Raw genomic sequence first — 25240 nt, forward strand, 5'->3', positions numbered from 1 at the left:
CTCCGCTCGCTTCGCCAGCTGTGTCGCATGCCTGATAACATGTCTGAGGATTGAAAACGAGAGCTCGCGTGCGCCGCAACCACATTTGAGGCGGCAGTATGGACGGTGACAATTCTGATAAGCAGGAGGAGGCCTAGAATCGACATCGGAACGAGATGAAGAGGAAACGAATCGCCCAGGAAACAGACGAACAGCGCGCCGAATGACTGGCTAAACGCCGTAACATACCTAGACAACCAGACCAACCTGGACTTACAATCAAGATTAACCAACTCTAACTATACTATGTCTTAGCTTTCGCTACGTATATCCTGGCATATCCGAGCTAAACCACTGCCAATTTTATTCTTATTCCTCATGTACTGAAGCTTTTTAGTGAGCCAATGGTTCAACTTATCGTTCGTCATATTAACGAGTGGAACATATTTGTATACTAATGCGAACAGTGTACTTTTAAGCATTAGCCAGTTTTCTTGAACGGATCTATCATAACATGACGGCCACATTGTGTTTACGAAGAAAGTTTCTAATTTTGGGATTATTGTTTTATAATTCCCCTCATTTTAGTCACGAATTCGCTTTTTCATTACACCCGTAACCGATGGCTTTGTGCTTATTGTTATTCGGAGCAAATGGTAGTGGCTGAAACAAGCAAAGTATTCTATGTGACCTGTTGCTTCAGGTGCAGTACTAAGAATAAGATCGAGAACATTGACACCACGTGTCGGTTTCGCGTCAGCTTGAAAAAGATTGAAATCCAAAGACAAGTTGATAAATTAAGACAATATGTGACGAGCAGGTGATAAATTCGTCCAAAGAATTAGCGGACAATTGAAATCCCCAAGAAGTTAAACTAAATCAGCCGGGAAGAGTTCCATAGTTTTGTTGATTGTGTCACGCAGAGCATTGATGAAAGCATTGTTAGAATTTGGTGCACGATAGCAATTGCGTATTAGTATCCTAGAAGACGCGATCATGCAGGCCACCCAAACAATCTTGAAATCAGGATTAGTGTTGACCAAAAATGTCGTAATGGCTTTCTGTACACCAATGAAGACACCGCCCCCTCGTTTAAGAAAGTGCTCACACGGATGTGGGTAGCGTACATAAGCTTTTTAAGTAACGGGGGTGCCATACAGAATTTTCTTCGTAAGTACCCAAGTGAACGGTTAGCTTTGGCGATGATGTACCTGACATGATGCTTCCATGAGAGGCTATTACAGATACAAACGCTGATGTACTTGTAAGATGAAGCAGAAATCAAGAGATGTATTAGGAATGACAGTGTGGACACGCTGCGGAGGTGCGAGATAGGCGCATTGATTTATGTTTGGAATATTTAATTTCATGTTCCACATTTGACCCCAGGCAAGCATGTTATTTAAATCGGTCTGGAGTAATTAAGGCAACATCAAATCAAATCTTTATTTTCCACTATGTACATTTCAGATGGAGTACAACGGAAAAAAAGCTGGCAGCTTGACGAGTCCGCAGCCCCACGTAATTAGCGGCGTTTGGGCATCAGCAACCAAGAACAGTCAATAAACAAATGTAAACACTTGAGCAGTGCAGAACAAAAGTAAAACACAATGATTCGAAAACAATGAAATAAACAAATAAATGGCAGGATAAATAAATCAGTTTTCGTCTTCTGCAAACATAGATCTAAGTTTAACAGTGAAACAAATAAATAAGTCAAAATTAGTAGACTAATAATAGTTTAACAGTCATGGAAAAAACTAACATAGGAGTTCGATGCCGGTGGTCAAGCGTGGTACAACAACGTTCCAATATTCTCCATGTCTGGTAGCATAAGAGTGCCCATTTTTCTCTAATTGTGCCAGTTGGCCATGGTTAAGTGTGTTATATCTTATTTCATATTTAAATCTAGTACTTAAACGATAGTGGTATAATTTATCAGCCGTGATAATATGCGCTCTAGGGAAAAAACCTGCAGTTGCATTAAAATCAGCATTGTACACGTGGCGTAGGTATCGTTTCTGCATACCGTAAATTTTTTGTAGGTTCAAAAATGCTGTTGTACCCCAGACAAGTTGGCAGTAGTTAACAAGTGAATAGAAAAGAGAACTATAAATAAGTATTTTAGGTTTTGAAGAAAGAATGTATCTGAGACGACCAATTATTTCAGTTATTCGAGCAAGATTTGTTTCTAGTAAGTTCATATTGGATTCCCGGGACATGTGTGCAGTAGATGTCACGCGGAGGCATTTAAAATGGTCAGCAATACCTACAGGATGAAAGTTTAAAATAATATCGGCATGAGGAGGGACTGGCTTATTTTTTTCTCTTCTTGGTTATCTAATTTCTGGTAGATTACACAGTCATCCGCGAACAGGCTTACCTTTGATGAAATTTGACGCAGTAGGTCTGTCATGAAAATTATGAAAATTAAGGGTCCGAATACAGACCCCTGGAGAACATCAGGTAGCACTGGTTGTAACGCGTAATCAGCAGCATTAGCAGAAACAAACTAACTACGGTTGGAAAGAAAAGCTCGATTCCAGTCAAGCACATTAGATTTAACTGGCCATCAGTTACTACCTAAAAAGTACTAACTGATGACTAACGTTGTCAAATGCTTCAAAATAATTTAAGGAAACACAATCTACTGAAAATCTAGAATAGAGCAAGTGATGCAGGTCATTAGTAAAGACGAGAATCTGTTTCACAAGAAAAATTTTTGCGTAGGCCATGTTGTGAGTGTGTAAAAAACTGCTTCGACTAAAAAAAATTTACGAGAGGGGTGAATATAATGTGTTCAAAAATTTTACACGGGACAGATGTGAGTGAAATTGGACGGAAATTTGATGGATCGTTTGTGACCCTAGACTTGTGAACTGGAACAATATTCCCTACGAGCCAGTCTTCCAGAAGGTTAGAATGCTGCAGGGACTGTGAAAAAATGCATGCCAGAATAATAGAATAGTACCCAACAGTGCTTTTTAAGAATTTCGTATTGATGCTGTCAATGCCAGATGATGATGAAATTTAGGTTTCTTAATGATGGCGCGATTACCCTCAGAAGTAATAAAATTGGCGTGCATGGGCAAGTGATGAGGTAACGTCAACGTATGTCATCATTGGTACCTACTGGGCAAAAGCCTTTATAAATGTGTCATTTAGGATAGACGCGCATTCTATGTGAGGTACGGGATGTCCTTCCGTCGTTCGCAAAGTTATCGCGCTGCGTTTCTTGCCATGCATGACACTCCAAAATTGTCTAGAATTATTTTTAGCACAGCTGGAAGGATGCGATTAAAGAAGAAAATTTTGGTCGTTTCATTTCAGATAAGTTGTGGTTGCAGATGTATGGGCTAACCAAAGTTTATCAGACCCTGATTTGAGAGCAGCGCGACAGAGCCTTTTCTTAGGGTTTGAAAGATGGTTTATGTATCTGCTGTACCATGGGGCGCTCGTATTCTAAAAAACTTTCTTGATAAAAATTTATTTAAACAATAGCTCACAAAGTATCGTTTGCAATTAGTCCCCGTTGCTTTGCGAAGATCATTCAAGGTAATCTAACAAGAACACATCTAAATAGGAGCAGAATTAATTGGTAATCGCGTTGAAATGAGCTTTTTTTTTTATAATCGCGTATTGTTTTAAGATGCTTACGCGCGCGTGAGAATGACAGTAAAATATTTGCTTGAATAATTTCATTAACACTGATACAGGGTGTATTAGTCAAATAAGATACATTTTCTGGCGATCATGTCAAAACAACACCCGCCGTGGTTGCTCAGTGGCTATGGTGTTGGGCTGCTGAGCACGAGGTCGCGGGATCGAATCCCGGCCACGGCGGCCGCATTTCGGTGGGGGCGAAATGCGAAAACACCCGTGTGCTTAGATTTAGGTGCACGTTAAAGAACCCCAGGTGGTCAAAATTTCCGGAGTCCTCCACTACGGCGTGCCTCATAATCAGAAAGTGGTTTTGGCACGTAAGACCCCAAATATTATTATTATGTCAAAACAAGGTCAAGAACTGAAGATTTATTATTTCTAAGACGTGTGGGAAACTGAACCAACTGTGTGAAACGAAAATCAGAACAGATGTGAAACAAATAGCCCGCTTCAGCCGAGTTAGGCGACGAACATGAGTATGAATTTGAACATACAATATTAGGAAAGTTGAAATCACCTGACAGAATGACCGGCGTTCCGGGAAACATGATGTTCACGTGATTAAGGGAATCATGAAGGGCGTCACAAAAAGTGGAACACCCAGAAGGCGGACGATAACATACAACAGTGACAACTTTTTGAAAATCCAAGTTGAGACAGCACTATGTTGCCTACAAACTAGACTTTATAAAAACAGCGTAGCTTTCAATTTCCATGTTTATAGCATGAAGAACACCACCACCACAACGATTAGGCCTATCACAGCGAAATATTTTTTGTCTTATTGCTCTGCATGATGGAGGCCGTGGCTGGAGATCTGGCTCCTTCAACTTATAGCACACTTCTCCAGGAAGTTTTCCTGCAACGCCTTTGACCGCAAGTGCGCATGATTCTGACCGCGTCTTCATTCTCGACGTTGTAATCCCTGGTCCAGGTGGCCGACAAGATTATCGATGCCGGTTTTCCCTCCGTGGCCACAGCTCATTACCTTCCTGACCCTCCGTCCCCCGGCACAACCGCTGGCGACAATTATGCGCGTCTCCTCGAAGCTAACGAGAAGCTCACACGGCAAGTAGCCCGATTGACAGCTGAAGTAGTTGCCATCCGAATACGCTGGCCGCTTTCTGCGTCACGACCTCGCCGTCCCAGCCCAGTTCACTCTGAACGCCGTTCCCCTCCTCCCGTTGCGCTTTTTGCTGGTACCACTGTCGCTATGGCTCTTGCTCCAACCAGTGCCTCCAACCCTGCTCCTACGCGGAAAACAGTTGGGCTGAACACTGACGGCGACCGCTTTTTCCTGCCCCAGATCCCGCGCGTATTGCCCGTCACCAAACCGTGTCACCAAACCGTGTCACCAAAGTTCGCTATCTCGGCGACACAGGCGCCTCCTTCCTCCTACGTTGGCTGAGCGCAGCCATCCTCCTGATTCGCCTCCTCTCATCTCGTCAATGGCTCGCCCACTCGAACCTATATACAGACAAAAGTCGGTGACTCTTGACATCGGCCTCAGACATACCTTTCACTGGATCTTTGTCATTGCAGCCGTGTGCCTGCCCATTAATGAACCCGACTTTCTCCGGCACTACAAGCTCGCCGTCGACGTGCCACGCAGGCGCATCTTGGACTCCGAGACGAGACTAACCGTCCTCCAAGCAGTCTCCTGTCGCGTTGCAGTGCTACGGCTTATACAGGGGCAAGTGGCTGTTCCCGACCCTTGATCAGCCATGCTTGCCCAGTTTCCTGACGTCTTCCAATACCCTTCCTTTCAGTCCTCGGTAACTCACAGCATGACACATCATATTGCCATGACTGACCCTCCTGCGTTTGCTCGGGCTCGTCACCTCACACCGGATCGTCTAGCTGTCGCCAAAGAGGAGTTTGAGCACATGCTTGACCTTGCCTTCATTCGTACGTCCTCTAGTTCTTGTGCCGCACCGCTCCATACGGTGCCTAAGAAAACCGGCGAATGGCGGCCCTGCGGCGATTAACATACTCTCAACAAGGCCACTGTCCCTGACCGGTACCCAATACCTCACATACAGGACTTTAGGTCCGCACTGCACGAGTGCACCATTTTTAGCAAAGTCTACGTGGTGAACGTCTAGCACCAGATTCTTGTGGAAACCTCAGATATTCTCAAGACCGCCATTATAACACCGTTCGGCCTGTTAGAATATCTGCGCGTGTCTTTCGGTCTTCTTAATGCAGCCCAGACCTTTCAGCGTTTCGTTAACCAGGTATTACGTGGCTTGACGTGCTGCTTTGCCTATCTTGACGATATACTCGTCTACAGCACCACCGCCGAAGCTTACAAGCTCTTTATACTTCAAGTGCTCGAAAGACTCAGCTTGTTTGGTCGTGTCGTTCACGGTCCGAAGAGCGAGTTCGGCGTTACGGAGCTGGATTTCCTCGGCCATCGCGTCAATGCACACGACATTCGTCCACTTCGCACCCGCGTCACAGCAATCCGTAAGTTTTCTAAGGCATACACCACCAGGCAACTGCGCGAATTTCTCAGCTTCGCCAACTCTTACCGTCGCTTCACTCCCCTCGCTGCGCCAATATACTGCAGCGTCCACACCAGCTTCTCTCAGCCCTCAAGACACCGAATACTCATGTGGTTTGGAAAGAGGCATAGCCGAAGCCATTGCCGGCGCAACGCTCCTCGTCCACCCCGCGCTGTCCGCGTTAGGGTTCTGAGGCGGCATGTATGGCGAGAAAGCACGAGGGCCTGGTGCTTGACAGTAGTAGTTCCGGCAAGGTCATCGAGGAGACGACCAGCGGATGCGGCAGTGACGGGCAATATGTCCAGTTCGGAAACAATGAAAACATAGGGGCTTACCATCCTCTGTTCGCCCATCAGCCGGGTTGCGAGGGAGCAGTAGATAGCTTTGCGTCTTGGAGAAAGCAGCCGGAGGAACCTGATAAGCGTTGGACGACCAAACCGGGTAGAGGGACAGAAGCCCAAAACTTGTTATCTCCTCACGAAGAACCGCTTGTATCAGCGCGATGGAGAGCAGGCTGTCCCGTAGGTCAGAGCGAACTGGAGTCGGAGACATAGCCTCCAGCTCATGGCGAAAATGCGTGTTATGTATTGTGAATCCGGCAACGGAGTTAACTGCGGTGGGTCTTCACACGAAGATGTCGCGGCGGGAGTTGGAAGTCTATCGAACGTTTCCGCGATTCGGCGACTCTTCGCTTGTTCAAAGCGTCGACACTCTTTGGCATTTGCATCCACCGTCGCACAGTTCTTGCACATGAGAAGGTTAAAGGCATCATCTGCTATGTCTTTTAAGATGCCGCCAACTTTGCTTCTGTCATCTTGTTCTCGTCCTTGCGGCCGAGCGCTAGCACATCCTGTATCTAAGCATCATACGATTCTGTTGACATGTTATTGCTACATCCAAGCTCCGTTTTCGCTGCCAGCTGACGACCGATAGGTCGGCCAAACAGGTCTCGCAGTTTCTCTTTACAGACGTTCCAGATAGCTAGGTAAACAACATGCGTCTAATGCCATTTTCTCGCGGTTCCTCGAATACAGAATATGGGGTTCGTTAGCATCACCATCTGATCCCACATATTCTTGTAGCAGACTCGCTCGTACATGTCTAGGCATTCCTCGATGTGAGAACCATGCGTAGCACAAAATGTTTCCAGATGTCGTTGATCGACCAGGATGACCGCAGGCACAGTTTACTGAGACGTTGTAGCTTAGTCGGTCATCGTGGTGCAGCTACACGTGACGTCCGCTGCGAAGTTACGAACGACAGAAAGATGAGCTAGTTGGTAAGGATTCATTATGCAAGAAAGAAGTGAGGCGTGCAGACAGGACACAAGAGTAGAGAAGTGGACAACACGAACGCCGACTATCAACTGAAGCGAGCACTAAGGCGGAAAAAGAAAGAAGACACAAAACTCATCTGCGCATACTCAGGAATGGTAGCACCACGTGTCAGTCAGGTACACGTGCCGGTCTACGTGAGGGATTACCGTTAAAGCACTTAATCTCTTCCTTATGTAATGTAATCGAAGGCTGACTCACGCACGCACTTCCACCATTATAGATATGCCATGCCTCTATCATAAGACGCGTATCTTCATTCTTATGCCTGTACAATATCGCGCATTCATCTAACTCTGGCGTGCAGTTACAATCTCGCAAATGTAGCGAAAGATTAGAAGGCGATCCACCGGTTAACGGCCTTTTATGTTCCATTAACCTCTGATTGATACACCGTCCCGTTTGTCCTACGTAGAACTGGCCACAGCTAAGGGGAATATTATAAACCACACCCATACGACAGTCAGTAAAACTGTTGTTCTTATAGTGCTTCACTGGAAAAATATCTGTTCGTTTCTTGCCTTTTACCCGCTCCTTTTTTCTCTGTACTGCAGCGCATATCTTACCTATAGCTTATTGGGAGCAGTGAAAGCAACATTACCATTGTGTCCTTGTGTCCTTGTGTCCAACATTACTCTCTACTGTTGTGTCCTGTCTGCACGCCTCACTTCTTCTTTGCATAGCGAAGTTCCGTGCTTGTACCCCGCATTTCCACCAAAATGATACAGGAAAGAGGCAGGCGCACAGATGCGAACAGGTGTGTATTTACAGCAGATACAAATGGCGCCTAAGCGGCAGTCACAGTCTCCGCCCTTCTTCTCTCGAGACACATTCACCATTCTCTCCCCTGCAACGATATGACGCCTCTAAAAAGACCGAAAACAAGGTTCTGTTAAATTTCATCTAGAGCCTAATTAGCCCACCCATTTCAAAATTAGCCCAAACCAACGTTTACGTTTCCCATCTTTCCTCGGAATATCAATTCAGTGAGTAGCCCAATCTTCACAAAACCGTGGAGAACAGCCATTAAATTTCTGAGCACTTCTACTCGCACTAACGGCTTCGCTGGAAGAGAAGTCGTTCCACAAAATTCTTCATTCTCTGCTTTTGCAGCACAAAAGGGGGTGTCGAAAACGTCTCAGCCATGGCGCATTTAGGCAAGAGCATGGCCTTTGAGGTTCACATCCGTTACTACGTGGGAGTCGTCGCTGGGCAAGGGAGGGAGGGGATGGATTTCGACAAGACCTGTAACTTTCTTTAAAAGATCTGATTTTATCTTGTGGCACTTGCAAAAATACTAATGTAGCAGCTTCATATACATTCCCATTGTTGGAAAAGATTTACATCTTTCGGTAACTATGTTGTTTAACGCGGAGGCACGGAAAGCAGGTGAAGTGCTGTTTTATGGGCTGAGTCTGTTTTCAATATTCAGGTTGTCGCCGTCTATAGCCGCACGAAATTAACACGTTCGGGGTGGCAAAGCCGCCCTCCAGAGAGAAAGGCACGCCTGTAAAAGCATCGGCGGGCCGTTATTCACCCGCAAATCGAGTTTAGGCCAGGGTGCGATTGTACGTGGGCCTGTGTGTGAAAATGTAGCTTACCTCTTTATTGAAGTCGACGTTGCCGCTAAGTCCAACACCCTCAATGAAAAGTGCATCCTTCAGCAGAAATGCAAGCGCCCGCAGGATAAAGGACATGAAGAGATGCATGTGCAGGCTGTTACGGGGGCAGCGCAGGCGCCTGAAAATGGTTCCACCACAGTTGAGCTACAACTCTCGAATCGCTTTGCAACGTAGGGTTCGGAATTCCCTGTAATCTTGGCAATTTTTCCAGAATTATTTTTCCAGATAACCAGAAATAAAATAAGAATAGACAAAGAAACATACATTCGCCCCCCTTTAAAACACAGTGCGCGTTTAAACACAGTGCTAGTATACAGCCTTATAAAACACGCCTTGATGGTTTTGAATATTCGTTCTTTCCTTCATGTATTATTATATGGAATGGCCTTCCGGACTGCACTGTAACAGCACAAGATGGTAACGAATTTCATAGTCTATTGGAATTGTATTACAGGCACCGGGTTAATTAGGAATTGATCATGATTACTGTTATTCTGTGTATATTTGTTCATCCTGCCTGTAATTTGTGTTTGACAATGATGTATAACGTTGTATTGTCGCTGTTGAAATTTTTATTTTTTTCCCTCTCCTGTAATGGCCCTCAAGTGAGGGCTACAGTATTCCTAAATAAATTAATTAATAAAATTTACATACAAGACAATCGCTTTGTTACTTGAATAGTTTCAAACAGCTAAAATGCCTGCGGCTCTAGTCATGTTCCGGTTGAAGCTGTTTCGCTTTCTTTCTGGTCAAGTTTTAGTTCGAGCAAGTCATAGACTATAAAAACGGATCACGATGCAGTTCAAAACATCGCATCGGGTGCCCGACCGCCTCAGTGCAATGTACTTCATCCAAATAGGTTACTCCATGGAGTGCTCGCAGGCTATAGACGGCCAGTCTGGGTGCACAACTTTATTGCCGTAGCAATTGTACGGGTGCATTCACGCTGTCGCCGGCTCGCAAAACACTGCCAGCTCGCGGACGGCGTGGCTCGCGCACGCAGGGTTTCCAGCGACGCGCAGTGCGCGTTTGGCGTTAAAAATAGATCGAGTGTGAAATGCGTTCAACCGAAACTCAGTCGCATCAGTGGCGAAGCGAGTTTTGCAGTGGCCTATGAGATAACAGGAAATAAGCTAAACGGGAACAACGGCCTGCTTATGCTAAATGTCTCAAAGGCTACGGAAGCAATATAACGCTTCATGTTTGGCACCTATTAGTATATCTGTGAAGGATAGCGCCTTGAAGCCCAAGTATCTATATATAGACCTCTTTACGCACGTAGTTTGGCCGGCATACGGCCTTTCCTTCATATCAAGTTACCCCTTATCCAGGCAACATGTCGCAAAATGACGATGTCACTTCACTGTTAAGTTCACTAGCGTCTGTGACACTGTTGCATGTAATTTGCCTCTCACAGCAATTTGGTTTTGTGCGCTGTACCAACCATCATGATAAAGTACGACTCGCACCTTCTGCGCGAACGCTTACTTAAGTAAAACTCTTGCTTGGACTAGTTGTTTCATGCTTGAAGTAGTAAAGGCAAGGCGCAGAAGACCAGGACTCAAGAGGAAGAACACAAACGACAGGACCGGCGCCACTCACAACTGAGTTTATTTCCGCAACAAGCCTACCTTATGCAGGTTATTCACGTCGAGTCACACACGAAACGTTAGAAGTAAAAAACACCAATCTATCGACCACTCAGGAATCATATCTGGCACGTAATATTGAATGAGCAAACAAGAACGGGAGGCTCAGCACGGGAGGATCAGCACGGGAGGCAATTGATGTAGTGTAGTCTTTTCCAAGCCAACGGAGACCAAAAACGAGACATAAGAAGTACCGTCTACGCTTCACTATCAAACCATCCACAACATAACATACTTCCAACGCCTAAGGCCCAGTCACTGATAAAACACGCACGACTATGGGAATAATGACCAACGAATAACACTGAAAAAACATGAAAAAGTCATCTAAGTACAGCGTCTGCATGAAAACTAAAATTAATATCTCTAGTAGCCACTCACCTAAAAGACTTATAAGACATGTGACCGCGCGAAAAATGAACCACGTTACAAACAATGAAATGGACAGAAGAGTGGAACGATAAATGTCTAAAGAACAGCGTCTGCGTCAAAAAAATGCAACAAAAGCTTAAGAGCCACTAGAAAATCGTCAACAAAATAAAAACTAGTTAAATAAAAGGAAGACAGACGGAAAAACCAAATGAAATCACTCTAACATGAAGCCTAAATGAAACCTTCTAAAAAAGTAGTCTCCTTGTCACTAAGCACAATGGACGGCCTGCTGACGCATGTGTTTCCGTCTTTCTTGATGAAATAGGTTTCCACAATTTCCCGCTCAAACCTGTCTTTTCCAAACTTCAAAAATTTAGTTTTGTCAAACTGAGGGCGGCAATTAGTGCACTCTCTGCAATGCTCTGCAAGGAAACTCCCTTCATAGATGCGCAGATTACGACAATGTTCCATTGCACGCTCATTAAAACATCGACCTGTTTGTCCGCTATAGCTGCAACCACAGCTTAGAGGGATTTGGTAGACTACAGGTGTCCTGCATTCAGTGAACTTCTTCTGATGCTGAATTGAACAAGCCAGGCGTTTCTCTCGGTTCATGGCACAAAGGTAAGACAACTTGCAAGGCGCCGAGAAGACAACCTGAATGTTATGCCTACTCGCCACTTTCTTAATGTTGTGCGATACCTTATGAAGGTACGGAATTACCGCAACAGAACTGCGTGAAACTGGCTCCCTGATAAGAGGCGGGTGCTTTATTTTGGAGCATCGTTTCGGAGACTGCGAAACGAGACTGCGCTAATTGCCGCCCTTAGTTTGACAAAACTAAATTTTTGAAGTTTGGAAAAGGCAGGTTCGAGCCGGAAATTGTGGAAGCCTATTTCATGAAGAAAGAGGGAAACACATGCGTCAGCAGGCCGTCCATTGTGCTTAGTGACAAGGAGACTACTTTTTTAGAAAGTTTCATTTAGTCCTCATGTTAGAGTGATTTCATTTGGTTTTTCCGTCTGCCTTCCTTTTATATAACTAACTTTTATTTTGTTGACGATTTTCTAGTGGCTCTTAAGCTTTTATAGCATTTTTTTTTCCGCAGACGCTGTTCTTTAGACATTTATCGTTCAACTATCCTGTCCATTTTATTGTTTGTCACATGGTTCATTTTTCGCGCGGTCACATGTTTTATTAATTTTTTAGGTGAGTGACTACTAGAGATTTTAGTTTTGACGCAGACGCTGTACTTAGATGACTTTTTCATGTTTTTTCCGTGTTATTGGTTGGTCATTATTCCCATAGTCGTGCGGGTTTTATCAGCGACCGGGCCTTAGGCGTTGGAAGTGTGTGTTACGTTGTGGATAGTTTGATAGTGAAGCGTAGACGGCACTTTTTATGTCTCGTTTTTTGTCCCCGCTGGCTTGGAAAAGACTATACTAGATCAGTTGCCTCCCGTGCTGAGCCTCCCGTTCTTGTTTGCTCATTCAATATTATGTGCCACATATGATTCCTGAGTGGTCGATAGATTGCTGTTTTTTACTTCTAAAGTTTCGTGTGTGACTCGGCGTGAATAACCTACATAAGGCAGGCTTGTTGCGGAAATAAACTCAGTTGTGAGTGGCGCCGGTCCTGTCGTATGTGTTCTTCTTGAGTCCTGGTCTTCTGCGCCTTGCCTTTACTACTTCAAACACATACTTGCAGAGCATACTAGGACGAAGCCTGTGTGTGTGTCACACTATACTGCAGTCATTCTTTATTGAAGCTGGACAATTAGATAGCCGCCTTTTGTGGCGCTCAAAATGCCACGTTCTAAATCTTTGCAGGAAAAAATCTTTGCAAGCAAAAATAGGAAGCTATAGCTGGCATACTGCCTTACCTACACAAAAAGAGGAAATATTTTGTGATCTACTGTAAATATGTTGAAAAATGCAAAACATGTTAGTCAGATCTGTAGGTGACTTACTTGATAGATGCCAGTATCACGAATGCAGCGACTAGGGTGCCCAGTGATACGCTGTAGCCAATTTTTGAGATGAGTTTAATGGTGGTGAGGTGAGGCTGTGGAGAGATGGGAAGAAAGAAGTTGCGTGCATGAGAATGTACCGAAGGATTTCCTAGGCATCATATAAGAAAAAAAAATTGCGCTGAAGGAGCGTTCGTTCGCTCTCCAATACCCCGTTAAAGCGATCTTAGAAAGAGCCTTTGCAGCTGTGTTTTTCAGAGAGTTCAACTCTGCAAGCGTATAATAGTTGAACACCAGCATGCTCGATAACTGACCTTCAGCTGGTATGTATAAATTTTTTGATTGGCTAGATTCGAAAGTAAACGAACTAATGTTATCTGTGCATGTTGACAAAGTAATGTCAAATTGAGCTAGTGGTACATGTTAAAGGCTGAGGCAAAAATTATGCACATCAAATGCACATGTTGGAACCATGTGAAGCGGGCCTTTTGTGAAGTGGTTCAAATGCTATAGAACTAAATGCTTTGCGTACAGTTGTCTTAATTGTGATACTACGCTACGCATAATGTCTTTTAGTGTTTGTTTTTTAGGAATTGCATTGGTAACACCTTTAATGTCATGGAGTGCTTATGAACTGCGCCACTCCTAAGCTATTCCGAAACGTAAAGAGCACTTTATGCGAACGCAAATTAGAGGACATTGATGCAATGTTTTGACGAGGAGGAAGGTAATATTTCATGTTTCCAGAGGGAAGAATGAGGATGTGTGCGCGAAAGACAGCTGCAATGTTGAGCATTATTCACCCACTTCATTCCTGCGTCTGTGGCGCAATGGAAACTGTCCGGCCCGTTTACGTGCTACGTGAAGTGACGAACGCGCTAATCATGTCAAAGAGACACTGACACGGCAGAATTATACGTGTGTTTGTAGGCTAATGGTTATAGGGCGCAATGATGTTCTGTTAAGAGACCGAGGCTCGATCGCATCATCGGACACGCATTTTTTGTTCAATGCAATAGCCAATATTCGGATTCAGGAGGCACATTTTCTCCGTCGCCCCTGCCGTGCTGGCACGGTATCTACGGTGAATGCATTGTGAGGATTGACACGGACAGGAAGGAACGACGACGAAAGAGCTAAGACGATTGGCATGAAGACGACCCAATGACGACGACGGCGTGACCACGAAGATTGCTTCTGTTGCAGCTTGTGTGTCCAACACCACCACCGCCGTCATCATAATCATCATCATCATCTTATTCTATGTCCACTGCCGGACGAAGGCCTCTTGCTGCGATCTCTGATTACCCCTGTTCAGCGCCAACCGATGCCGACTAGCACCGCGAATATCCTAATTTTATTGCACCACCTAGTCTTCTGCCATCGTCGACCGCGTTTCCCTTCTCTTAGTATCCAATCTGTAGCCCTAATGGTCCAACGCTTATCTAACCTGCGCATTACATGACGTGCCCAGCACCATTTTTTTTCTTAATGTCAATCAGAATATCGGCTATACCCGTTTTCTCTCGGATCCAAACGGCTCTCTTTCTGTCTCTTAACGTTATGCCTAGCATTCTTCTTTCCATAGCTCTTTGCGTGGTCCTTAACTTGTTCTCAAGCCTCTTTTTCCGTCTCCAAGTATTCGCCCCATATGCCAGCACCGGGTAAAATGCATTGATTGTATACCTTCCTTCTCAATGATAATGGTAAGGTTCCAGTCAGGAGCTGACAATGTCTGCAGTATGCGATACAACCTTTATTCTTCTATAAATTTCCTTCGCATGATCAGGGTTCCCTGTGATTAGTTGACCATGGTAAACGCACTCCTTCACAGACTCTAGAGGCTGACTGGCGATCCTGAACTCTTGTTCCTTTGCCCAGCTATTCATCATTATCTTTGTATTCTGCATGTTAATCTTCAACCTTACTCTTACACTCTCTCTGTTAAGGTCTTCAATCATTTGTTGTAACTCATCTGCAGTGTTGCTCAATAGAACAGTGTCATCGGCAAACCGAAGGTTGCTGAGATATTCGCCGTCGAGCCTTACTCCTAAGCCAACCCAGTTTAATAGTTTGAATACTTCTTCCAAGCAGGCAGTGAATAGCATTGGAGAGATTGTGTATCCTTGTCTAACCCCTTTCTTTTTCTATTATTTTATACACCTCACAGCCTCCAGAAGGAGTATTGCGTGAGGGGGGCGATACAGATAATAATGGTGGAGCAAAAACACAGTTTTTTTACATAAATATGAACAGAAGGAGAATCAAATAATAAACAAAGAACACGAAATAAACAAAGATAAAAAGAAAGGAAGGTAAACGAACAGTAGGTAGCTTTTCAGTATTTTAAGTATTTCCAGTATCTTTGTGGGTATCTTCTTACTTCTGTAAAATAAAGTTAGCTGTGGAATCTCTGTAGATATTTTCCAGGATATTTACGTAAGCGATCTGTACTCCTTGATTACGCAATGCCTCTATGACTGCCTATATGCCCGCGTGTCCGCTTACACGCAGATCAGCTGTCATCTCGCACTCGTGTGCACAATACCTGGGAGCGGGAATTAATGCAAGGCAGCAGCCAGCTCCCGAGAAGGGCGGGGGGAGAGGAAAGCAAAATTCGCTTTAATAATCGCTATGAATGCGTGCATGTTTAGGCATGGCCAGCTTTACTGCCATGCAGGAGGAACTTCTAGCCAGTAAGTCTTGCGGCCAAGTTGAAAAGAAATGCCGCAGCAGAAGCAGAGCGAGCACGTGAGTAGAAAGCCCACACACGCAAATATCCGAGTGACTTTTCGAGTGAAAATATAGTGGACGAGCGACCTAATTGAAGTAACATTGTTAAAAACATTGGTATAGACGCACGTGGTGCAATGTATTTGGGATATAATAAAGCGTTGCATAATAATGAACATAGACACTGCGTAAATTTTTTCATTCGCTCAATGAAACTGTTGGAAACAACTTCGTGAGCTTGCGACTGTCACCAGTGCTTCGCATGCATTCTGGCACTAAAGAAGAAAAGAGAGGAAGAAAAAAGCAAGAAAAAAAAACACGGATGAAGAGAAGGTATCAAACAGTTACAGAATAGAAAAAAGCGCCTTTTATAAAAAGCGGTAAACAGCTCACCTCAAAAATGGATATATTCTCTGAAGGTATGTACTGATCCGGCGCGCAGAGGGTGTAGTTGGTCCATGTTCGATTCATTGTTTGGTTGAAAAACCACGTGCCATTCTCCAAGCACTTCTTCGTGGCCATTTCTGCAAAAAAAAAGCCAATCAAAGCAGTGACAGATTCCGCGATTCGCAATCCCCACTGTCTTCCGATATAAGCATCAAACATCATCGCGTTAGTGATTGTCCCGCACCCTAGTCATCGAATAAAAAAAATGGAGAGCATGTCCCGGCTACATGTAGTTCATTTCCAGCAACGTATTTGCCAGTCGTTCTAGACAAAATAGATAAGCCACTTATTTGCTGTCCGTAAATGCATATCTTCACATCCTGTTATTTTGGACAACTGGCAACGTTCGCCCTCTAAGCCATATTGCCGTCTTCTTCTATCCTAATGTTACGCCTGTAGCATTTCTCGTTCAATCGCTTGTTGTGCGCCACTCAAATATTTCTTTAATTTCTCTATTATCTTTTGTATGGGCTCGGTTAGTGCTAGCTGGTCGCGCACGGACACAGTTTACAGAAGGGCAAGATTGTGAGGACGTAAATAACGCAGTTATTCCATATTTTCAGGGAATTTCACACTCCCTTGGGAAGGTTGGCCGGAGTGCAAATGTTTATGTTTTTTTCCGAGCCAGAAAGCTGATGTCATTGAGTAAGAAAACTTGCGCCGTCTTTCAAGAGAATGCCCAGTGTTAAACTAAACACAGATAGCGCAGTGTGTCCTATATGACAATACTTATTTAAAGTCTACATCAGGCAAACCGGCCAATACAATAAGAATCGGCTTAGGGAACACCACAACAATGATAACAACACAATTAAAGGTAATCTAAGCGTACATGTCGCGACCATGGATGTAAACCTGATTTCAATAAACGCAAGATTGTACCTAGGAGCAAATGAAGCCTTACTGGGGAAATTATCAAGGCCGCCTCAATCTCACATGAGGAAAAGGCGGTGTTAGTTGTCCGTCGATAGGATTGTGCAAAAAAGAGCTCACGTTGTTACATTCAAATACCAGGGTGCGATAGCGTTATCAGCAGGTTCTCTCCGCATGTGTGTTTTTTTTTTTTTTTTTGCCAAGTGTTCACTTTAAGACTACCTGCGCACCGGCAAAATACACATTTTTGTTGAAAGTCAGTGCTCCGTCTGTGTTCTTTGTGTGCATCCTTTGTCTCCGTCGATTTTCGCGCTGTAGCCTTCTATTATAACACAGTTTGTTGAGCTATAATTACACGAACGCTCGAATCACGCTTACGCCGTCTTCGCCACCAGCTGTCTGTACCGACGGCGCATGCGCGGAGGTATCGATGTTCACCAGAGACGCGAGCATGGATTAAGAAAAAGATAGGAGCGAGCATTACGTTACGCAGCCTGCCTTGGCAAGCGAAGGCTCTGTGAAGCCACAGTGGTGGTCAAACATGTCACCTCCTGCGTCGAGATCACGCAGGAAATTCAAGATTTGCCGAGACGTTTGGTTACCGGAAGTTCTTATTTGGTACGCGCTCGGCCAGCAGCTGCTGGCTGCTCATATGGAGGCGTCCGTGGCTGCTCAGCTGCTCTGCCTGCGTCTCAGGCCGCATTTCTCTCTGGATACATATTTCGCTTCGGTCGTTTCCTGAAAAGCATATGTTCCAGTTGTGAGTGATACGCAGTCCAACGTCAGCTCATTTAGGCTGCAGGTATACTTCGGCCGAAGTAAACAGACCGTTGTGAGCGACAATAAGTGATATGTATTTGCTACATTTCTACCCGAGGTCCTGCCCGTGTGTATTTTGCTCTGTTATACCAGCTTTATTGATTTTACTTGTCGCTGGATCAATGGCATCTTACGCGTGAGGGTTTGCAGCCATGCGATTGATCACATTGCGGGAGCGAAGACATCCTTGCAGGCCAAACGCGGTGGAGCTTATTGCCTCAGATGACCCGTACTCCCGCAAGAAACGGCGAGTTCCATTTGCTACGTACTTGCTATGCTGTTCTCTCGTGAAACACGGTGCGTTGTCAATTTATCTGCTCCCAAGTAAAAGAGCTGCTACAGCAAACAGCGTTTGTTCCAGCCTTTAGGGTTTGAGACCGATATACGGTCGGCTCATGCGGTCTCCGCCATGTTCTCAAGCACTGGCCCTGCTTCGAAGACTGCGTACTGTGAACACGAACAAGCGGTAGGTCAATGGACGCATACGATTTTATCACAAAAAATTATGGGCCTTTACGTGGCAAAACCAGGATCTCCTTATCAGGCAAGCCGCAGTGGAGGACTGAAATAATTTGGGCCACCCCGAGTTTTTTAACGTGCACTTAAACTTAAGTACACGGGTGCTCTCGCATTTCGCCCCCATCGAAATGCGGCCGCCATGGTAGGGATTCGATCCCGCGATCTCGTGCTTAGCAGCCCAACACCATAGCCACTAAGCAACAATGGCGGGTAAAACATAACATCGATCGACGAACGAAAGAGGAAGGCCCACTCCAACTAAAACTAAACTGTGCCTTATCCCTCACACGAGAACTGACCCGCTTACAAAACAGTTTTTAGCCTCCCTTTATAAGCAGCCGATATGCTTGCTTAGCTTCTCAAATGACAACAGACATAAAATTTACTGCTACATGAACCGCAGCGCACACTTACCGCAAGAGCAATCAACAGTGCAACAACGACACGCACCTTTCGGAGAGGCCTGCAACATTTGCCTTCAACTTCCGACACTCTTGAGAGGCATTCTCGCTGATACGGCTCGCCGAACGTACACGCATAGCGCAACACCGCGATTCGATGCCAGAATCCAGAAACTTGAACGCAGCATTAAGCGAAAGTGCAGCGATGATATTCATATTTTTGTTTATTTGAAGAGCTTCAAATGGCTTCGAATATGTATCGAAAAAAAAATAATAATACGGGAGTACTAAAACCTAACGCGCGCTGCCGTTTCTATCACGCGTTGGGCCGCCACAACAGATTCAATCGCATTGCGGCATGCTCCCTCCTATTACTTCCTTCCTCCATGGACACGAGAGGCGCGTAGTGCGCTAGCTTGCAAAAAGTGGCAGCCATTGTGACGTGTAAGCATTAAAGACGCATTAATAGGTCGAAGCAAATTGATTTTTATTTTCGGAATAGCCGAAGACTGCCCTTTTCCGAAAGGAATAGAAAATGCCTGCCTACCGATCGCTCTGGCACTGGCTGCTCGGAGCTGCTGCCGGCAGGAACGGATGGAAGCGTAAGAAAAAAAAATGGCTGTGGCTTAGCTAAGGTTAAGCCCAGGATGCGAAGCATACTAGCCTTTATTTTAGTTGTTGAACCACTGTTTAGCCTGGTGAACTGCTGTTGCTTGGCTATATTTGGTTCGGCTAGACGAAGAAACAACTCATGCGTTACTCTGCTTCGCCTTCAAGAGTGGAACGCGACAGCGTTCCCGTCGACCCGCCAAGGGGTGTAATACCCGTGTCACACGGGCACATTTGGAAGGCCTTCCAGTCGACGGCCTTCGAAACGCCAGAACTCTATCGACTCAAAGGAGTTGTCGCACTGCTACACGGCACTTTTGAAAGGCCGTTGAGTGGTTCCGGCGTTTCTCGCCAAATTGTGTGGCGTTGCGTATCTTTATTTTCGTTTTCATGTCACAAAAAGTTAAACAGCATTAAAACCACTTAAAATCACTATAATTTCTTTTATGTTTCTTTATACATTAAAACAATTGTTTATACATTGCCTTACATATATGTTTAGTTTTTAAGTTGTTGAGTAGCGAAACTGCGGCAACGTTTGCGTCGCTGCCCGTCGCTGTTGTCGAGAGTGTGTGTAGTTCGCGCATATCAAGTGGCAAAAATACTTTATGGAATAATTGATAACACTCATATATAGTATTTTTAGAGTATTTTGGTTTGATTTGTTCTTTCTAACCGTGAGTTGGAGCACGCTGTGAACGAGAGGGCATGTTCGCGCTGTTTCCGTTTCCGTCGCTCAAAGGCCATCGAGATTTCGATAGAGCTGTAAGGTGCTCCGTTGACTCGATAGACTATTGACTCGGCGGCCGTCGAAACCGCCCATGTAGCAGCTCGAACTTGACCTTTGAGTCAACTGACTATCGGTTGGAAGGCCTTCCAAAGGCCCGTGTGACACGGGTATAAGACAATGGGCTACGGCGCAGCGACTACGCGCCCCGCATTGGACGCGGTGAGCGTCGAGCAGCGCAGCGTTCGGCGCGGCAACGAAATGTGCGCCTGAGCAAGCGACGCACGCCTGAGCCTTAGAAACAGCTCCTTTCTAATGCAACACCGCATTCACTAGAGGCGCTTTTGTACCGCTCTGAAGCATCGTACTCGTGGCTCAGTGGTAGCGTCTCCGTCTCACACTCCGGAGACCCTGGTTAGATTACCACCCAGCCCATCTTGCAAGAGTTGAGCCAAAGCCACCTAGAAACAAGCGCTGCTGCTTATATACCGCCGCGACGCCGCGAGTTGGAGCCCCGTTTCTCCTCTGTCGTGACGTCGCGGTGTCACGTGGTCAGCCTTGAAGGCGACACCGCCGCGCCTGAGGAGCTGGGTTGAGCTCTAGTAATATGCTTCGCATAAAATGGAATACGTGGCCGTATAACGTTGTAGGGCCCTTTCGGGCCGCATAAGCCATCACTCTGTCAACTCTTTCCCGTTGAGGATCTGTTTTAGCGACATGTTGAACCTACAGTTTTTCGACCAGACACCGCAAGCTAAGCAAAAGGAAGCAGGCCAATCCCCGACGCCGGAACCACCCTCTTCATTCGCTTATCTACTTTCATAGCGCCTGCTCGGCTCCATCGAAACCCTCTCCGTTTCTGCATACTCCTCGCCCCTTGTCAGTCAAGTAGATAAGAAAAATATATGCGGATTCCACGCACTATGAGAATCGATGTAAACGAAGCTTTCTGTGCTGGTTGCTTTGATCGACGATAATTAGTGGTGATGGTGACAGCAAATGTTTAATTTCTTCAACGTTTAGTCCAACACAAGAGTGGCGAGTTGATGTTGAACGTTACCTTGCATGCACCACTGCTGTTTGTCGACGTAGTACACAGAACACAAAGGGGAACGTGGTTGCTTGAGCCGTCACCGGATGTCGTGTCTGCCGAAGAACGAATCTCAACATAAAAGCGTAACGACTCTTTATTGGACTAACGATGGCAGCGGACGGGCATACCAACACCGCGTTCATCTTAGTAGCGGAAGGTAGAAAGCGGTCCTTTTAAACCGGGCAGCCAGTTTTTAAAGCCACCGTCGGTGACGCATACCTTGGGTGACGCGGCGGTGGCGCTATGTTTTATCGGCCACGCAGTCCAGCGTGCAGCTGTGTTATGCCGGGCCGGATGATAAGAAAGCGGAGGGTGCGCACAAATATGAGCGGAGTGTGTCGCCACATCACCCCCCCCCCCTCGCGGAGTGGGGGGCCCTCAGGGCCAGTAAAAAATCTGGGCAGCACACCCGACGCCCATTGCGTGCGTATAGTGACAGAAGTAGGCTGCGATGCCGGCGGTCGTGGCTGGACGTCTGTGGGTGCACTGGTATTTCCTGGTTCGGCGGAATCGGTGTAGGCCGGCTTCTGCCGGTCGATAGAGACGCGGACGGCGTTCCCGTTAATGCGCAGGGTGAAGGTTTTGTCCTCGCGACGGAGAACTGGGTAGGGTCCGCTGTAAGGTGGCTGTAAAGGCCAGCGGACGGTGTCGTCGCGGAGAAAAGTGTGCGAGCACGTTGCCAGATCCTTGAAGACGAAGGGGGTGGTCTTACAGTGGTGAGCTGCAGGTGAGGGCCGGAGGGCAGCGATGGTGCGCCGGAGCCGGGCGATGAAATCGGTGGGATCTGACGTCGCGGTGGTGGATGCCGGTGCAGCAAGAAATTCGCCTGGGAGACGGAGGGGTTCTCCGTATACGAGCTCTGCAGGTGTAGCCTGAATGTCGGCCTTGAAGGTGGCGCGCATACCCAGCGTGACGGCTGGGATGGCTTCAATGCCATGTTGAGTCCGGGTGGCACATGATGGCTGCTTTGAACCGTCTGTGGAAACGCTCGATCATCCCGTTGGCGCATGGGTGGTAGCTGGTGGTCCGCGAGCGTTCGAACCCGATGGTCAGCCCGAGCAGCCGGAAACGGTGCGATTCGAACTGTCGTTCTTGGTCGGTGGTGACGCGGCGAGGGGGCCCGAAGCGGGCAATCCAGCCGGCAAAGAAGGCCGAGGCGACGTCTTCCGCAGCGATTCTCTCCAGGGGCTATGTATCAGGCCATCGAGTATACCGATCGATGGTGGTGAGGCAGTAGCGATAGCGTCCAGCTGGAGGCAAGGGCGCTATGATATCAAGGTGTACGTGTTGAAACCGACCACAGGTCTGGGGGAATGCACCGAGTGGTGAAGTGACATGCCTGATGACTTTAGCGCGCTCACACTGAATGCAGGAGTGCGCCCAGGTGCGGCAATCCCGCTTCATGGAGGGCCAGACATAGCGGTCGGCCACGAGGCGTGTAGAGGCACGTATGCCGGGATGGCTGAGATTATGTAGCTGGTTGAAGAGGCCACGGCGATGGGAAAGGGGCACGTAAGGCCTGCTTCGTGCTGTTGATATGTCGCAGTAGATAGTCGTTGTCGATTCAGGTATGGGGACTTGCTGCAGCTGTAGTGAGGACCCGCCCTTAAGAAGCTCCTGCAGTTCGGTGTCCGTAGTCTGAGGCTCGGCGAGGACATCAGCTGTTATCTGCGAAGGGCTAATAGCTGCCACATGTGAAAGCGCGTCGGCGACCACGTTGTCCTTCCGGCTGATATGTTGGATGTCAGTGGTAAAGTGGGCAATCAATGAGAGAGCTGGTTCTCCTGGACCGGCGGGAGTTTGTCGCGGCGTTGAGAGAAGGCCTAGGTCAGAGGTTTATGGTCGGTGTAGATAGTGCAGTGCTGTCCTTCGAGAATGTGGCGAAACTGCTGAACTTCTTCGTATGTCGCCAAAAGTTCTCTGTAGTAAGCTGGCGAACTCGACGGGACGGGGGTCGTGGTTTCGCCGGTGGGACTGGCCGCAGAAGGCGTCGTTTTGCGAGCTGAGTGTTTCTTAGAGAAGAACGTCAAGGGATCCCAAGTGTTGTCTACGCGCTGCATAAGGGCGGCGCGGACGGAGATGCTAGAAGCGTCCGTGAAGAGCCCCAAGGGAGCGTCTGGCACAGGATGGGGAAGAAGCGTGGCGGTGCAGAGAGCAGCTTTGCATTTTTTGAAAAGTTGCTTTAAAACCGGTGTCCATGTGACGGGTTGGTTTCCTCGTAGACCAGCCAAGGCATGGAGGGGAGCCTGGTAGTCGGTTGCGTGTGGCAAGAAACGCCTGTAAAAGTTCAGCATGCGGAGGAAACGGCGAAGGTCTTTAGCGGTGGCGGGTTGACTAATTTTGCATGTCTGAGATGCGTTGAAATAAGGGTCGAGTTCCCTCTGATGAAACTTCATGGCCGAGGAATTCGACGACTGAAGCGCCGAGCGAGCTCTTTGGGACCTTGACGAATAGGCCGTGGTCATCGAGGCGTTGGAAAAACAGACGAAAGTACCTGTGGTGTTCGTCGGTGTTGCGGGAAAACACCAATATGTCGTCAAGATAGACGAAGCAGAAGTCGAGGCTGTGGACGACTTTGTCGATAAAGCGTTGAAAGGTTTTTCCAGCGTTCCACAGGCCAACGCTCATGAAGGAAAACTCGAACAAGCCGAAAGGAGTAATGATTGCAGTTGTTGGGACGGCGTCCCGATTGACGGGTATCTGCGTGTAGCCCTTGAGCAAGTTTAGCACGGAGAAAACGTGACAGCCAGAAATTCAATCGGCGATGTCCTGTATATGGTGAACGGGGTACCTGTCCGGAATGGTGAGGGCATTGAGGGCACGGTAGTCCCCACAGGGCCGCCAGCCTTCGTTCTTCTTCGTGACGAGGTGAAGTGAATCGGAGGGGCGGGCGATTCCCTCCCGGAGCACGGCTTCGAACTCTGCTTTGGCTATGCGCATGCGGTCTAGGGCAAGGCGACGGGCGCGACAGAAAACCGGGGGGCCTGGGTTGGTCCGGATGTAGTGCACAGTCGTGTGCTGCACATCACGTGGCAACCCGCTGGGGCGCGTCAAACCGGGAAATTCGGCGAGGATGGCGTGGTACGGTGAATTACGTTCGACACTGAGTACTTTGATGCTTGGCTGATGGGTAGTCGTTCGCTGTCCTGGCGCAGAATATCCCGTTGTCGCGTCGATGAGACGGTCGTGGGGGCAGTCCGGAAGGAGGTTGTAGTGCGCCAAAAAGTCTGAGCCGATGATTGGCTCGGTGACGTCGGCGATGACAAAATTCTAATGAAGGTCACGGCGTAAGTTTTTAAGCTGGACGTGCAGGCGGAGCGAGCCGTAAGTTTTGATTGCGGACCGGTTTGCCGCGCTGAGCTCGAAAGACTTAGAAGGACGGGGACCTTGAAGATGGGCTCGCGGGTAGCAGCAAATGTCGGAACCGCTGTCGACAAGGAACCGGTGCTTTGTAATTTGGTCGGTGACGAAGATGCGACGGCCTCCAGGTTGGCAGCTCACAGCCGTGGTTACGAGCTGCCGTTGGCGTTTCCCCGACTTCTAATGCAGCAGGGTGGTTGACATTGTCGGGCTGTGTCTCCGAAGCGTCGATGGTAGTAGCACCGGTCGTCGTCAGCAAGCTGCTGCGACGACCGGTGCAGCCTGGACCAATTCTCAGCAAACGAAGACGCCCCAACGTTTATTCGTGCTCGTTTTATACCCAGTACAGGAAAGGGCACACAAGTGGCGAGCATGCGCCGAAGATGCTACACGCAGGCACGTATCACTTCAGCTTATCTACCCGATACAGACGTCACGTACGAAATCGCCCCTCTTGAGCCAACCGTGGCTCAGCATCGCTCCGACGTGGTCCACGTCGCGCGTCTTGAGTTGTATCCCTCGCCCGCCTCCTAGCCAGCACCCAGCCGGTGCTTCAGCCACAGG

At 47.2% G+C, this 25240-nt stretch overlaps 1 protein-coding gene across 13 annotated transcripts in view; it reads right to left on the reverse strand.

Annotated features, from left to right (window-relative positions):
* Positions 1–25240, reverse strand: part of LOC142571288 (parathyroid hormone/parathyroid hormone-related peptide receptor-like) — a 1032566-nt gene that overhangs the window by 198066 nt on the left and 809260 nt on the right. For all 13 annotated transcript variants that reach the window (XM_075679532.1, XM_075679539.1, XM_075679537.1 and 10 more), the window contains 3 exons: positions 16222–16352; positions 13096–13190; positions 9085–9223 (listed from right to left, as the gene is read on the reverse strand). In XM_075679532.1, the coding sequence (XP_075535647.1) occupies positions 9085–9223; positions 13096–13190; positions 16222–16352 (365 nt within the window). The remainder of the gene's footprint in view (positions 1–9084; positions 9224–13095; positions 13191–16221; positions 16353–25240) is intronic.

Source organism: Dermacentor variabilis, chromosome 2 (assembly GCF_050947875.1).
Source record: "Dermacentor variabilis isolate Ectoservices chromosome 2, ASM5094787v1, whole genome shotgun sequence".
NCBI lineage: Eukaryota > Metazoa > Arthropoda > Arachnida > Ixodida > Ixodidae > Dermacentor > Dermacentor variabilis.